This window comes from Ptychodera flava, chromosome 1, assembly GCF_041260155.1.
Source record: "Ptychodera flava strain L36383 chromosome 1, AS_Pfla_20210202, whole genome shotgun sequence".
NCBI classification, from domain to species: domain Eukaryota; kingdom Metazoa; phylum Hemichordata; class Enteropneusta; family Ptychoderidae; genus Ptychodera; species Ptychodera flava.
The window spans coordinates 44,556,610-44,574,810 of record NC_091928.1 but is presented as its reverse complement, the minus strand read 5'-3'; the positions used below and the strand labels follow the sequence as shown (position 1 = coordinate 44,574,810).

General features: G+C 35.3%; 1 protein-coding gene across 1 annotated transcript; it reads right to left on the bottom strand.

The window, feature by feature from the left end:
* Window positions 1-12,523: 12,523 nt before the first annotated feature.
* LOC139138817 (myotubularin-related protein 13-like) lies at window positions 12,524-16,816 on the bottom strand. The gene is made up of 4 exons (XM_070707360.1): window positions 16,264-16,816; window positions 15,803-15,951; window positions 15,110-15,243; window positions 12,524-14,647 (listed from the first exon to the last, which is right to left on the bottom strand). The coding sequence occupies exons 1-3, from the start codon at window positions 16,430-16,432 to the stop codon at window positions 15,157-15,159; spliced, it is 405 nt and encodes a 134-aa protein (XP_070563461.1). The 5' UTR covers window positions 16,433-16,816; the 3' UTR covers window positions 12,524-14,647; window positions 15,110-15,156.
* Window positions 16,817-18,201: the final 1,385 nt, after the last annotated feature.

The window sequence follows — 18,201 nt, the reverse complement described above, 5'->3', positions numbered from 1 at the left end:
TTGGCCTCAAGTCTACTGCTTGATGTATATAGGGGTTCTCGTGTTTAGTCCCTTTATTACATATTTTGTTCTTTCACAAATTATACATCTTTTTCTGATAGACTCCAGTATTTACATTTGTAGCATCCCTTTGTGACACCCTAGACTCAGATTGCAGTTAATAGTAGATTGAACTGAATTTTCACATTCAAGACTACTAAGTGTTTTCTTGTGGGAACACTTTTTCTCTGCGGTCTAGATTATACAATATGTAATACAGTTTCAAATTTGCGAATTTTGGTTGCTTTGAACAAACCTTTCCAAAAGTTGAGTTCCCCGAGCTTATTAAGATGTGAGCCATAGCACCTTAAATGATACGTGGACGTAATATTTGCACATTTTTCGCCCGCTTGTTTTGATTAACATCCTCTGAAACATCCATTACGTTATATTTAACAAAATTTTTCACAAACTAAATCAAGACAATGATATTGCGTGAAAAAAGAAATGCCACTTAATCTGTTTTGATTTATTGAAATATATATTAAATTAAAGATTATTTAGGATGTGACTAATTGTACTTTAATCACCGAAGGTTAAGTGAATTTCCGTGTCTGAAAAAACAAGTGGGTATATGACCACAAAACCAATAGGATGTACAACAAATGAATCACTCCCTTGGAGTACTAGTGAAGTTTAATTTCAAGATGTTTGATTTTTAACTTACACAACTCACTTTTCCAGTTTTATAAGAAATATCGCATGAAGCTGAATTATTTTATATATTGATGATTTCTTTGTTACTTAATTACTCGGATATTATATGCGCATGATATGTGTATTGTACATGCCTAGACAAAATTCAAAACTTTCAACAAAAGGCGAATAGATAGATTCAAAAAAGGCGAACTGAAGTTGCAATTCTACTTGCTGTAGCAATTAACATGTGTAACATTGAAACCGACAGTCATTAAATCAGCGCAACTAACTGGACCAAGATATTCACGACACAGCGATCATTTTTCAGGAATTAAGGTGGTTACGCAGTTTTACCTCGCTGTCAGTGACGTGGAGCATATCAGATAGGTGGATTGTCCGTCGTCATCTTTCATCTATCAACAATTGTTTTATTCTCTGAAACTGCTGGTCTAATTGCTTTCAATACTGGTATGCAACTTATTTGGCTGAGTTCAGTTAGATTTGTTCAAATCATGGTGAAATTTACATATTTGTATTTTGGGGCATTTCTTCCTTTTATCAACTTTGAAATGTGTTATGTGGGTTCCTAGGGACAACCTGAGTGAGGTTTATTCAAGTTGAGAAGAAAAGTTTCGTACTTGAAATTTTTGGGCCTTTTTTCGTTTTGTTTGAAAAACACAATTTTCTCACAATTATCTTTAAAGGTTCCTAGGTATTACTTCAGTTTCTTCAAATTTTGCTAATACTTGCATATTTATGGTAGAGATGAAAAACAAGAGCCCATTATTATATAATAGTAATACATGCATTTGTAAGGATGTCCTTGTTCAGTGTTCCTAAAATCAACATAAGCAGATGTATCAATATTACAAAGTTTATTTACAAACAAAACCTGACCCTTTTTATTTTTAAGCAATACATAACAGCAGAAGTCTACCGGCTGCTAGGCCTCTTGTTAAAGCTTTTCCCATGTGACCTAAGCTCCGCCCCAGTGGAAAATAACAACCAAAAGCATTTATCTGGAGATACAGGGTAGCTCAACATGAAATCCGGAAAAAAGTTATAGTATATCGGTATCTCTTGAGATCAGACTACTTGTCTACTCGTTGACAAGCTTATAATCATCTCCCACTAACTACGTTGGTCCGACCAGATACTATTTTTGATAAGTGAACATGTTACTTCAATCATGAAAACAAAAACATAAAACTTTGCCAAATTTTGTTTTTAAACAATCAAACACACTTACGTATATTTGCCTTTTGACCTCTTTTACTGTCGATATGACTTTAGTTGACATTGCTGTGTACTTAGCACACAAAAGTTATGATTTTATAACCATTAATATACATGCAAAGGTATGTCCAATGTCGCTCTATTACTGTATCTGAAAATGCATTGATGGTTGCTATGGTGATTGCCGCCCTGTCAACAAGGTATATGATAAAAAACACTAGTATTTTAAAGAGATCGCATTAGCTCTTATAGCTGACTAGGTTTTCATGTTTGTACTTTTTGGTTTGGTAAAAATGTTGCAAAGCTATTTGCAAAAAAATCCCACCTTAAACAATTTCTAAGTTGCTGAAGGCAATGCCTATTGACCTTGACCTACAAATCTAAAGGTCATGGGGTCAATTAAGAAGCAATGCGAACTATTGATATGCATTCTTAAATCAATCAAATATCTTTGACATGTGTTTGATAATCTATTTCACATAATATGCTCAATTTTAATGCTTTTGAATGCTGATTCCATGACAACAATATTTACACTGAAAGCGTATTCAGCAAACTGTCCAATGAAGATTTTCTCAAAATTCAGATTTTCAGGTTTAAAAGGCGGCTTTGTTCCCCACTCGAGTCAAATGGAAGCAAATTGACAAAATTTGGGGTCTGGCTCATAGGCTACATGCATAACTGAAAACACACATATGGTTGCCTTGGTAATTACTCACTAACGACATCATCCCTGATACAAAACATACTAATTTCAAAGAGCACACATCTGTGGCTATTGTTGAGCAAGTTTTTGAGTTTCTATTATATGTTATGTAAACGTAGCAGAAAAGTATTTGTGAAAAATGCTTGATTTTACAGAAATTCTGAGATGTTATGGGCATGACCTATTGACCTTGACCCAGAATGTTCAAGGTCATGGGGTCAACTGAAAGGCCATAATGTGAGGTACCAAGTATGTGTCATGAAATCATGTAAATATCTTTTGCTGTTCACTAAATAGTCAGTTTTGTATAGTATTCTTAACTTTTAAGATTTTTAGTATGGTTGCCATGACAACAACTTTTGAGACAGAAAGCTACTTCTGAGACATGTCCACCAAAGATTTTCAGAAAGTTCAGATTTCGGGCTTTCAGAAAATGTATGGGGGATTTGCCCACCCAAATGGTACCAATCGACCAATTTTGGGGGTCTGGCTCATGGACTAAATATAATACATTGTATTTGCCGTCACGTGCACAAGAAAATGAACAATACAAAAATCCCGTTTTTGTGTTTTCCCCTGACTCAGACACTCAAAAATCTTAGTTTCGAGTGTCTAGTGCTTGAAGATATATCGGCAGTCACTATGAAATGAATGTACGCAATGAGACACCGGTTTCGTTTTGTTATTACCTTTTCGAAATGGGTAGCTATGTAATGAAATTGGGCTTATAGACTAATTATCTTTCGATAAAGTTATAATGAAAAACACAAAATAGGCGTCCTTATCCCATTTTAAATTTAAATGTGAGGTTAACGGATAACCGTTGGACGCGTATTGCTACGGATTCCATTACATCTCTTGTAATATTGGTCAGTCTCAGTAAGAGTAAAGGCCATTTGTTATATTTGCACAACAATTATATATTCTTACTAAAGTTACATAGATCACAGGAGATATGTTGTATTGTCATTAAGATCATTGAAAAATATGTTGGCAGGTATGTCTTTAGTAGGTAAATTTAAATTAATTTTCTGGTATTAAATTAGTTTTCTGGTATTCCTAAATTTGCAAATAACAAGACTTTCAAAAGTTTAAGAAAATATTTTAACCATGGTTTGCCATTAAGATGGAATTTGCCATGCATTTGAAAGGACATTATGAAACTTAATTCTGTGAACGAAGATAGACTTTCTCTTTAATCATTTTACAGCTGGGAGAAATAAATAATCATTATGGTAATCCTATATTTGTCACAGTAGCTGTAGCACAGAGTGTCGAGGTAGCTGGTGATGAGAAAGAGAAAAGCCGAAACATCAGACAGATTCATGAGATCAAAGTAGACAGCCTTTAGAGGAAATATGGAGACTACAGACTGAAAGGCAGATTCTTGAGAATCAATTAGAGAAAGAACAATGTGAAAAATTTCTCTTGGAACAAAACGGTGATAAATTAATGCACGACTTTACAGTTAGGCCAAAGTAATTAAATTCTTTGTTTTGCGTCCCCAACCGCGTAGGTTTTTAAGGTTTTCATGAAAAACACACACAATGTATTTGAATAGGAAATTTTAGGACATTACCGCTTAGCTTTTCTGAACTAAAATTTTGTTACAATTTTTTATTTGCTGCAATCAAATTACATTGTGTTAATTTTCTTGTGTGTGTTTTTCAGCCGCTTAGGCGCGTACCTTTTCCCATTTAGAGTGGACGCAAAACAAAGAATTTAATTACTTTGGCCTTACTGAATCGTTAGCAGTAACAGAATGTGTTGAAGTTCAATCCTTGAAGGATAAACTGGAAAAAAAGATCCAAGAATTACAATTAAAGGTTCACGAAAAGAAAAAAGAATACACGAGTTGCTGAAAAGATTATCACAACTTGTAGAAGGCTGCTCTGATACTAAGCTAAACGCACAAGTCACAGAAATTCTAAAACTTGGAGACAACCATACAACAGTAGAAGAACAGAAAGGTGAGAGTGAATATTGTAAATTGTGATGTATATGTAGAGAAGTACATGCAGGCATAAACAGTATAACTATTATCACCTGATGTAAAGAACAAATATCACAACTAATCAGAAGACATCCAGAAGTAAGACAAATAAGTCTCGTAAACCAAAAATAAACAAAAGAGGACAGAAAAGGAAAAAAAACTGAATGTTGGAAAACATTGATATAAGTCTCGGGTATTACCCAATTTAGCCTGTTTCTCTAAAATATTATCATGAATGTTGTTTGTTCGGCATCAGACAGAATATGAAGCCGAGGGTCTTACACAAACAACTGACATGAATGCAAGCTGATACGATGGATCAGGCGTATTGGATTTATCATACATGTGTATACCCATGCCTAGAATTTTAAAAATGATCAGAAAACTTTAATTTCTTTGCATTTACTTTTTCTACCACTTACATAAATATTTAAATATTTATGCAAGCTTTTTCATAAACTATTGGATTGTCTTTCCACAGCTTAAATCATTGTGCGCCGATTTTCAGTATCCCGGTGAACACTATTAGGAAAGATAACCAGATTCAAGCAAATGCGCTAGAAGAACGTTTTATTGCAATGATAAATTATATTGTAAAATAGTTACTAATCTAATCTCTCCTCTGCTTCAAAACTTGAATTGATTTTGTAAACAATTTCAAAATTGGATTTTAAGTAAATTGTCTGACGGCATTGGCAGATTATTCCATATTTTTTGGCACTAATGAATAAGATTTTGAAGAATCGTCTTTCATTGCAACACATATAGAATGCATCCGTGAACATTTGTGTAGTTATCTTCCTCAAAATGGGTGCAAATTGAAACAGACAAGTGGCTATCAGAGTATTGTGAAGTATGATTTGGGACACGTTTTTGCATTCAAAGTGCATTTTCCTTCCTATAGAATCGCCATGGGCAGGGCTGGCTTTGCTGACATCGTGGGATGCAGAGGAAAAAGATGCAACTACTCGACCTACACTTGACATAATCAAGGATTTCATAGAAATGATGAGGGGTAACCTTGTTTCCAAATTTTATTGCACGCTTCTTAATGACGAAGTCACTGAAGAACAGAAGAAAGTTGCAGATAGTATCGGTGTTACTTTGATCCCAGCGACTAGGATCAAGTGCATGACTGACTGTAAACCAGGAGTGCACTGGCTTTTGCAACACGACACTTATTTCCCAAAACTAAGGAAGTTAGAGAACATTAGCGTTATTGGATATGCTCCAAACACAATGGATGCAGCTGTATCAATTGTGGTAGTATTTTCCCTGAAGCCACTCTTCATGAACTGGATTTTGCTGAACTACCACCAGGAGCATTATTTGTAAATGATGCCTGGGATGAAAATGACTGTGGATTGACAGGATTTCACAGAACACTGATCCAAGATTTTTGTGCAAGGAAGAACAAAGAAGGACGAGCTGTTAAAGTCTACTCCACTGTGGCAGATTTTAAAATCAGTGACACCCAGAGAATAGATGCAAAGAAATGTGGAGTTACCCTGATTCCTGCTATAAGGAAAGAAAAAACTGAGCAAGGAGAAGATACGCCAGAGTTAAAGTGGTCGCTCGATCATGAAATCCATTTTCCTAATCTCAAGAAACTTAAAAACATCAAACATGTCATTGGATATGCTCCAAAGACTGCAAAGGCTGCAGCAAACATTAGAAAAACGCTGTTCAGAGATGCTGAATTGGTTTTGATCAACCATGCGTATGAAGATCGGAACTGCCTGTGGGATGTTAACTGGGATAAACTTAATGAAAAGATGCTTGAGATGGCCAGTGAAGCTGATTTTATATTTTCCATTGGTCCTAAGATGTATGAATATTTCGTTAATCAGTATCGTGTGAACATCGATGACAGAGAACTAGCCAAAATCCCCCATGCAGAGATTTTACCAAAACCAAGGAGGGAATTCTTCAGCAAGGAACCACATCTACTGATAACATAACTACTCACTATATAGTTACATATGGACAGCTCAATACATACAAAGCGCTGAAACAACTTGAGGCAATTGGGGGGCCAATCAGTGAGGTAACTGCCAAGCATGAGGAATTTGGAAGGAGTCCACCTGTATGGAAAATACTAGGGGTTTCACTGACAGGAATCGGCCTGAGATAAAATACACGAAGATCATTGAAAGGACATTCAAAGTAGAAACATAAAACCATATGTTTCCCCAAGTTACTCAGCAAAGACCTTATTAACATCTCTGCACCAGTCTCACCTTTGCCTGCCTGCCTCTTACTACACTGACTATGCATTTTGGGCTTAGAAGCAATGGCAACTGGAATACCAACATTTGTATTTAAGAATACAGATTTAGGACAGCTAGTCTGTAAGTACTTTTACAGGCATGCAGACTTCTGTGTAGTAAAAACTGAAAGAAAACTCCAAGAACATATAAGTAAGGTCCTAATCATCACAAACGATTCTTTTTTAAGAGCTAATTTCCTAAAAAAAGACTTAATGGAAGATGTACATGTTGATAAGAGCTACGCCACCTTGCTAGTTTGTTGACACCAAGGAGAAAAGCAACAGATCCGACCAAAGCCAGAGAAGTAAGAAACATTCAGTCTTTGAAGGTAGCTTTAATTAAAATTTTTAAACCCAACCTTGTGCGTAAGTACATAGTGTGTCCATTTTAAAACCCACGATATATTACGGAATCTTTTGTAAATTAGTTTACAGTATTTCCTCAAAGATGACGGGGCTTGAAAGATACCATCGGTGAGAATTCGGACACAATCGTAGAAAATCAATGTCAAGACAGGTATCACACATCTCACTTCTATGATGTCATCAAAATATGCAACTATAATGCATGCTTTAAAGCCTATCCTAAGTGCCAAATTTGCTTTTAAATATCTTTCTGCACCACCATCTAATATCATGGTGTCAGTTTCATAGACAAATGAACATACAATTATCATACGTGTGACTATACATTCTAATTGTTTCCTTTTTACGCCTTTTACCTTCAGCCACATCAGACATTAAGGTTAAAAGGATCATAAATTTTTATGATGATGGCTGGACAACTAGTAGAATTCTTTTAATGTGAATACGTTTAATTTGGTATTACATTGCTTGTTCTCAAATAGTCGAAGTTCGAAAGATAAAAAGTGTCAAGTGATATGTACTTCAATGTCAAAAAAAATTAAGAAAGTGCATTTGGCAAACTAACGGCCAAAACTTAATAAAAATGTTCTTAATTTCCATCCATTCACTTCTTTGCCTTGATCCGCAGATTGTTGCGTTCACATTGGACCGATATCGGTGCGAAATATAAAAAAAATGTTAGCATAACCAAGATCTGTCAGATCGACAAAGAATGGAAACAGCGTGGAAAGTAACAAACTTAGAGATGATGGGGCAGCAGATTGTGCAAGCAAGCATACAGGTAGTCAGAAATTCCTTTTAAATTTATATTTGAAAAATTGAGTTTGTAGCTAGAATAGTGCTATAATGGATAATTGATGTTGCAGGCACAATGTCCGGTAATTACACTGTCCTGATAATTCTCCTATATATGAGGTACATTTAATTTAACTTACACTCTTAATCATTAGTCTCAAAAGAATTTTGTTTCCAGTTATGCATTTCTGTCCACTGGATAATATTGAATTTGTTCAAAACAATTAAAGAATCAAAGGCACCGTTCAGAACCTATTTCTTTGATTCATGTACTGACACTATCTTGTATGTCTGACGCTATAATGAAACAATTTTGTTGTTATGTACAGATAATATACAATGCTGTAATCCTGTTAAAACAAGTCTTTAAACAAGTCTTTAACACAATTGTTCATGAATAAAAGGAATTGCCATTGATTAGGAGATGAAGGAAAGAAAACAATCCAGAATTATTATTTTTAAGCCCACCATTTAAACAAAACAAGTATATGTTTATTGTTTCACACGTGTAATCTGTAGCTGTACACATGTTTTGTAAGAAAACAAATCCACTTTCTGTATTTTAATTATATTCTTTTTTACTTTTTTCATTTATTGATTGCAAAAAAACGAAAAGGGGAAAACACAAAAAGACAGGACAAATGACAACAAGGGAAAAAAGAAAGGGGTTATGGGCAAATTTCTGCTGAGTAATTTGTGTTTGTTTCGATGAGCGTTCAAAGGTAAATATGGGATGCAAAATGTTTCCGTCGCATTCCTTCCTTAATTGACGTTAAGGTCATTATGTTGAGAAAGAACAGTTTAATTGACGATTTTGACGATGGCAAATGTTATGTGTACCAAGTCCATGTTGTAAAGCACAGACTGTGAAACAAAAAACCAATTAATAATGCCGTTCATTGTACATTCCACTGGAGAAAGTAACAGAATACCATCACACATAACTTAAATTTTAAATTCAGTCAGTGTTGTTTTTGTGATTAGTTAGGAGAAATGTGTAGATAATGGGAACGGCTCTTTATTGATCGACCAGCTTTATTTTAGGGCGTAAGCTTATGAATTAAAAAGTCGTTTTACCATATGTTTCACTCCTAGGAGAATTGATAGTGTGAGGATAGTCACTTTGATGTGATAATACAATTGTAATCATCACGTCCATGTAAGGAACTTTTTCAATAAACTAATGGTAACCAATCAGTAGGTGTCTTGTTCATATGAATATAATTTGTTATCAGGCAAGTAGCCACATCTGCCAATGCATCTCTCAAAGCTGTAAATAGCGCCCGAAATATTTTGGGTGGATGATTTGGTTTTCATAACAGGCAATCAGAGACATACCAGTTCTATGGCCAGCATAACAATAGTTTCAAACGAAAAATAAGAGAAGGGTCTAGTTTGAATACTGTCAAAGCTATAACATTAGCATGAGAGCAAAGTCCATATTAAGTGTACAATTTTTAAAATCACTATGTTGAATATCATCGACTTGTTTCATAATTAAATGCAACCTAATACAAGTTTTAGTCTTTCTTAATTTTAAATCTTTTCTTACAATGGTCTAAACAAAACCTGGACACCGAGATTGAGTTTACTCTGCCTATTAATCTTTGCAGTACATAAAGATGAGAATGTGCATGGGTTCTTTGTTTTGCCAGTACTAGATGCAGGGGCAATGGGTCTACATTTGGAAATGAGAAAAGGACAAAAGGAAAAGTTGAATTTAAATTATAAAATTACACCTAGCCAGGTGGACATGTTTCTGAACAGCAAAAAGCACACAAGGATGACAAAAATAATCCTTTTTGATTTTGAACGTGCTGATGAATGAAGCTGTGAAGATCTACAAAATTCCGCTAAAGGTGATGGTTTTTATTTCTGCGCATAAACTGTATGACATGTGATTGTACAAATTGAATGACGCGGTTTCAATTCGCATAATAGCTCAATGGTGGAATGTTACATAAAATTGTCATATTGAGTTGAGAGAGAATATATTGATCGACTTCTCGGAAAGAAAGTATGCAGGTACTTTATTTGACGAATATTTTAGCTGACTACTTGTTTGAACATTTTTGACTGTTTTACCATGTAATGTTAATATTGCTGTTACTGTACATGCATTATCAAAGACTTGCTCACAGTTGTGTAAACTGTTTGTGGCGTATTTTGACCAGTACATTTGGAAATGATTAAAAGATCGTAGACAATTCATTTGCTTTGTGGAATGCGTTTTAAAAGTTGTCATGTTACCACACATAATTCATTTGCATCATGATATTCTATTATTTCAAATTGCAATGTGATTACAAAAATGTTCTTTGAAGTTTGTTCATCTGGGATTTCACATTAATTTCTTGCTAATCAACATTTAAAACCTACAGTCATTCAACAACTAGCCCTGTATGTGATGAATTCTATTATCAATGTAGAAAACAGACGTTCAGTCACTCTATCATGTGATAGTTAGTTGAAAACGATAAAAAATATGCACCAAATACATACAACTGTACACAGACTTGTAATAAATACACACATCACTTGGTAGGTTCCCGATGAATCACCTGGAGGCTTCTGACAAAATCGTGAGTGGTTCTGACTGAAACACCGCAAAATAAGGAGTTCGTAAAAAAGACACTGCTGAGAACAATACTGTGATGTAGGGAGTGTGCTTTAAGACACCAGCATGAAAGCAAACTCCATAAAAAAATTTAACAATAATACATCGACTCGTCAGTTAATTGATCAATAGTCACAATCGTCCATCCATAATCCAACAGTACGTCAAAATTCGTTATTACATGGTCAAAGACACACACAAAGACAAAGACACACACAAAACAGCACAGCTGGGAAATATATACCCCATAGTTGACGAGAGTGGAATATTACTGATGAGGTGTGGGAAATTTAAGATAGTAAAGTTGGAATCATCTCTCTTGTCATATAGCCTAGCAAAAGGTGGCCAGATATGAAGGGTTCCTAGATATGAAGCAGAAGAGGCCATTTCTGTAGTTGCTTTAATCTCCAACTCTGGAGGATAAATCATAGCGAGAAAGCCACTGAATCTGGAGTTATTCATTGAAATGACATTGTCTCTGTATGTGAAAGTAGGCCTAAGGTTGAAAGTTCTAGCCACAGAGACCTGTTTCTGTTTGAGTGAGTTTTGGATAATTTCTGCCCTGTAAGAGTGCAGAAATAAGTCTGCAAGCAAGGGAGCACAGTTAGTACCCATAGGAATAACTATACACTGTTGGGGAAATGTGTCCTCAAATTTCATCAAATATGTTGTCGAAGAGGATATCAAGCATACTGATAGTGTCTCCTTCTGTATAAACAACTTAGAATTAAATACAGAATTATATCCTAAAACTATATACTTGTAAGTGCTTGACCATTTTGTGGAAAATGCTTTGTGAATGATGGTTTTTTCAAACCTTTTTACAATTTATCATGTAGTATTGTGATGCATTATGAGGAAAAATTGAAAGTTTTAGTATAGATGTTATTTTTGAAGTAGACCTCGATTTCAATTGTCCAAGAGTATCTTGGAATTGTTTATTATCCACATTCGATCATTACCACTTCCAGAAAAGACATGAACACATGAGTTTCTCAGTTTTGAAAATTAAAACATCATGTTATGTTCATTTTTGGCAAACACATAGAGCTTACAAAGAGATTGGTCTGGGACATTGAGTCAATTAACTTTAAAATATTTTCAGTACACAACGATAAAACTAGCAGGGCACTATGGCGCTGCTAGAGCTAGATGTATGGGTTAACAGAAGAAAACATAAACACAGATCACTTTAAAACAGGTGTCTATTTAATGAGCAATTCCTCTGAAGATTAACTTTTGTATTTACAAAAAAAGGACAAAACAAAAGTTGAATTTAAATTATAAAATTACACCTAGCCAGGCGGACATGATTCTGAACACAAAAAAGCACATAAGGATGACAAAAATTGCCCATTTAATTTTGAACTTGCTGATGAAAGAAATTTTGAAGATCTATTAAATTTTGCTGAATATGATGGTTTTTATTTCTGCGCATAAATTGTATGACATGTGATTGTACAATTTGTATGACGTAGTTTCAATTCGCATAATAGCTCAATGGTGGAATGTTACATAAATTGTCATTTGAGTTGAAAGAGAGAGACTATACTGATCTATTTTCTTTCTACAGTTATTGAAGACACAAAATTATCTTTACTAATTTTGCACATTTTACCCTTTCATCATCAAATTTTGGTACAGACGTATTGCTCTCTCTACAAAAATTTGGTCTCTACACGTGCAAACAGGGGTGAGCAGTCAAAATACTATTAATATGAGTACGTTTCCAACATTCTATCTCTAGCCTTTCATTGCCCTTTCATCTGGTTTCGGAAACAAAGTTAAAAATAGCCTAAACTTCTCAACGGCAAGTCAATATAACATGTTCTGATCAAAACAGCCCTGGTAAGTTCTTACGCTTCTGTAAAGTTGCCAATGAATTTCATTACCCTACTTGGAAATGGGGTACAGATTCTTTTCTTCATGTTGACACTGAAGCAAACCAGTGGCACTGCAGATTGCATTTCGGAATAGCGCCCTCTTTGGTTGCAACTTGTAAGGATGATCTTGCCAAATGTGGACAGTCACAAAGCACGATGGTTATTAGTAGAATGACGTTGCACAAATTCTGAAAAATTTCAGTGTTATTTGTCAACCTCGGACGCATCCATCCATTCATTCATTCATTTTTTCGAATTTACTTGAAAATTTTCCTTGATTCTTGCAAAAGTAACAGCACTCTCCCTCATCCTAATATTTGTGACAGAGGAATTACTTGTTTCTCATCCTGGGCAAGAGCCAAATGTATGGTATTATACATCTTGGAAATAAAGCATACAGAAGTATGCAGGTATTTTTATTGACGAAAGTTTCTAGCCGACTTTTTTAACATTTTTAACTGTTTTACCATGTAATGTTTGCATTGCTATTACTTTACATGCATTACCAAAGACTTGCTCACAGTTGTGTAAACTGCTGGTGGCGTATTTTGGCAAGTATATTTGGACATTTGTAAAGGTTGTAAGTTTCGTAAACAATTCATTTGCTTTGTGGTATGCGTTTTAAAAGTTGCCATGTTACCACACATAATTCATTTGCATCATGATATTCTATTATTTCAAATTGCAATGTGATTACAAAAATGCTCTTTGAAGTTGGTTCATCTGGGATTTTACATTAATCTGATGCTGATCAACATTTTACACCTACAGTCATTCAACAACTAGCCCTGTATGTGATGAATTCTATTACCAATGTAGAAAACAGATGTTCAGTCACTCTATCATGCATATATAACCGAATAAAATTTGGAAATATTTAGAAATACATTTGGCTAATAAAGAGGCCTACGGTTATGCCTCACAGGCACAAAATTTCTAAATCTTTTTCCTAAAGGAACAAATTTGGAACAGAAACAACTTCACTTCAAGCTGTCTAAAACACTGAAAACTTATGTAAAAATTAACAAAATGCTGAATTCACATAAATTTGTCCTTTTACATTACATTCTTCGGCTTCAAAGAAAAACAAAACTTCCTCTAGTTTGTGTATAACTTAAAAACCTATGTCTAGAAACTTACTCAATGAACCCCTGACATCTGAATGGAATATCCCTCATTTTAATATCAATGGGACAAGTCCACTTTCTTGCAGGTGTGATAGACTCTAGTACATTGCCTTTTGTGTCAAAACTTGTGATTCTAATTCTATTGAATATTCTTTGCTATACCAGTTCATTAACAATTTACAATGTCTTTGAAATTAAACAGACAAGAAGTTTGAAAAACTTGACAAGACCAACAATATCTAACATTGCACTTTAATGTTCAGCCTTGGCATTTGTGTAATAAGTTTTAAAAAAGTTCATTTTCTTCACAATTCTGCTACATAGTGGCAAGCATAGGGTATAAACTAAGGGACCTTTTCTTCTTCTTTTCCATAAAAAGTACCACAGACCAAACTTAGGAAAGTCTTGGCACCCCATTTGATCTAAATTAACAACCACCATTGCTTTGGTATAACACCCTTACCGACTTGGAGCTATAGCAACAGCCGTCACCATGACAACAGCATGGTAAGTCTCGTCAACGGTAATCATATAAGGCATATGCAAGTTAGCAATGCCTGGGTTTTTACATTTGGATAGAGAAAAGGCGACAGTTCAGGTCACAGTTGAAAGGAAAAAGTTCAAAGTACACATCTTGGTTGAAGGGGAAAAGGTAGTGCATATAGCTTACTTCTGACCGACAAACATATTTGTAAAAAATTCAGTATGTCTTGTCACGATTTAAACCATGCTCTGTAAAGATATGTACAGATGCACTTGTGATAATATGCAGGTAATATGCAGGTAATTTGCATATTACCAAATCAAATGGAAAGGTATTTGTCATGTGGTTGAAGACACACGCATTTGCCCTTCCACATCTGTGTATTAGTCGGCTTAGTCAGCATGGGAATAGCACCACATCTTCAGAGGCATTCTTGAATCTTGTTGATCCACTCGTCTGCATGGTCTTTGTAAACTCTTCGAATTGTCTTTAACTGTTGGAGGAACAAGAAGTTTGGGATAATAAGGAGTGAAGTTTGAAACTATATTTTGATACTAATCCAACAACGTACCCTGTATAGTTTGTACAGACATTGTCAAGTCCAATGGCTATTACAAAACCCCCAGTGTCTACAAACTAGATGTCATACATAATTCATGTTTCTTTCCTATGAGAGAAGAGGCAATTGTCAGTTTATCATGACAATGAGCAAGTTAAGAACACTTTGCATTATTTAATTAATCAACATGGCAAATTATTGACGATACAAAGGAACAATAAACAGAACTTGGCCATTGGATCAATTCCATCGGTACTACGGAATCTGTTGTATTTCGACGCTCATCTTAGTAGGATATAAACCTTTGTGTATCTATTACAATTTTATGTCATTCATCCAACTGAATGTCATCTTGAGAAGTAACATCAGGTCAAAGGTCAATATTTGCATACTCACGTCAAAGAAGGCTTTTTCTTCAGCTTTCTTTGGAGCACCAGGAAGTGCTACAGCAGAGAGTTGCAAAGATTCGATTTGGACAAATCAATGAAACCCTTGCAGTGCGTGTCTTCCTTGGATTCATAGTATCGCAGCTGAGAGTGAAGAACAGAGAAGTCTGTGAGAGGTTAATGTATAATGTAGAGAATAATGTATGGCATGACATAGGCATGGTACAGGAAGATGAAGTACTATAGGAAGCAAATTGCCAGTCAGTAACCAGCGCTCCGATGGATCATGTCATATGTGAAAGTCCTGTGAAACTTGAATTTTCAAGAGTTATAAAAAGAAGGCAACATACTTTGGCATTCATAAAGTCTAAAGAAATGCAGTTGAGCTTTTGTTTCAGGTTAACAACCTGGAATTATGTGGCCTTCTTTGTGAAATTTTTTATTATTGAATTAACATTGACGTTAATGTCTATGTGTGTAAATGATACAGATATTTATTGCATTGACCTAACTCTTATTTGACTTAGATTATTGGAAAAAGTTTGTAATAGTGGCAGCTCAATCACTGACATTAAAATTTACTCTTTAATGTTTTTACTGTCATATTGTAAATATTGTCAGCTTAGACAGTGACCATATATAAGAACACTTAAAGTGTGAAAGGAAGCAATGTATCATGCTAGTAGTCACAAAGTCAACTGACCTGGTGTTTGGTGGAATCCAATACAAACCAGCGTTGTTTCCATCCCTTCAGAAGTGCACCCCTCTTCCAAAGATATCCCTCATGGGTCCTTGTTTCACTAACCTGAGCTGATTGCCATGAGTGATCATAATAGGTTGGTGTTGTTTGACCTAGATAGGAGAAAAATGACAACTTATGATAAAGGCCGACTTCTTGGGAAACACATAATTGAGTACAAGCATGTCTGAAATTAACAACTGTCTGTAGAAAATCCTTTAAAAGCTACAGTCATCATTGTTGAAAGATTAGAAGTATTCTAGAAGTATGCCTAAATCAAGGTCGAAAATGACTACTTATTTTGTCATATTTTCATACATGACATTATTCATACCATATTGGTAAGCATCTGACATGATCTATTCTAATAGATGAAAATGATGGTAATTTCAAACTCATATTTCTAGCAAATGAGTGACACCCACCTCCTGAAATCATCGGTGTTGACTGTGGTGTAACTCGGATTACATCTTCCATGGATGTCTGTGATTGTCTGAATGATGATTCGCGCCTGATTTTCACTTTACCACATTGCTTAGGTACGAGATTCTGACACTTGTCATGGCAGTTATATCCACACTCTGAACACTTCATGCCTGCAATGGTGGCATAGAGTTAAAATATGAATGAGGAAAGATCAAGATGACAACCATGCAGCCACATTTGATCAGGTCACGAAACTATTTTGTGAATGAGGAAAGAACAATATAACTACCCTGCAGCCGCATTTGATCAGGTCACGAAACTATTTTGTGAAAAAGGAAAGAACAATACAAAAACCCAAGTAGTCACTGGTGACCCTGACCACCTAGCGCAGCCATTTTGAAAACACACTTTACTAATTTACAGCACCAAGCTGGCGGTAAAATCACTAGCCCTTTATAAATAACAATCCGTACAATTTTGACACTTGATGATGGATGTAGGTGTGTCCGACTTCGCTGTCTTGTTTGACATCTACGAAATTATGGCAAAATTCTAGTCGAGATTTCCAGACGACGAACCCTGCAGTCAGACAAGCTTTGCGTATCAAATTTCTGCGGGAAGTTTCAAAAACAGGAAACGTCACTTTCACGGCACACACCATGTCAACTACAGACCATAAAACTATTTATATCGTGTAAAACACCCCACTGTTGCTTTTTTGTGATTGACGGAAAAAAAGGTTGTCCAAATGGGAATTAACCAGTTTCTCATGAGCATGTCGCTCCCGCTGCGTCAATAATTTATATGGGGATGAGGTGGCCACAAAATGTGTAACCTGTCTTCTGCTCTCGCCATAGTTTTTCCACACACATCGGAGATTACTGGCTTGGTGGGATCATGTTAACCAGGAAGCTAAAGCTTATAACGCTTCCGAGTCCCATTCGCTGAAACTTAAAAGGCCTTTTCTCTCCACGGGGGTTGACCACTACGCCACACCACGCCGTCACGCACTGTATGTACGTAACTCAGCTTGCTCCGCTATTAGAACCCTACTTAACACAGTTAAAAGGTGAGAAAAGAAAATTACTCACCAAACTTCGCATTAGCAATCATGATCTAGCAATTGAAAAAGGGAGACACACTGTTCCAAAAACCCCAATTACTGAAAGATACTGCAATTAGTGTAACACGAACAGTATTGAAGATGAAACACACTTTTTATTAGTCTGTCAGAAATACAAAGTCCAAAGAAAGAACTTTTTCAGTAAAATCAATTTTCCAAATGACAATACTGAAAATCAGCTTATTTCTCTACTAACAAAACAAGAGTTATCTTTTAATGAACAACTTGCAGATTATATTTTTACTTTATATAAACAAAGAAATACCTAGTTATATTTATTATTAGCTAATATTATTATACTGTAATACTTTATCTTTATTGAAGAAAATTTTAACTTATTTTTGTATCACACTTTTATTGCCACAAATGTGATTTAAATCCTATATTTACAAGCAAGCAATAAAAATATTATTATTATTATTATTATATGAGAATGAAATGTCCTTTGACCTTTACCAAGGTCAAAGAGCAAGCCGTTTGCGCGCGCAGTTCCGAAAACTTTGGCATGGCCGTGAAAGTTGGCCGCAAGGTTTCAAACGGGGAATATGACTTTGATATTTTGGAGACAACGTTTTCAAGATGAAATGTCATCTGGTCATGTTTGTATAAACTCAAAATTATTTTCTCGAGATCTGGACTGGGGAGGGGGAGACGTCATCCTGTTTTTTTAGTCCCCTCGGTGTTACACAAAAAAAACTTCTGTGATACTTAAAAGGACTTCTGTGATACTCGCACTGACAGACATGTACATGGTTCTAACAGACATGTCCACAGCAACCGACCCCCTCACTACGAAACAGAGTTTATAAATCTG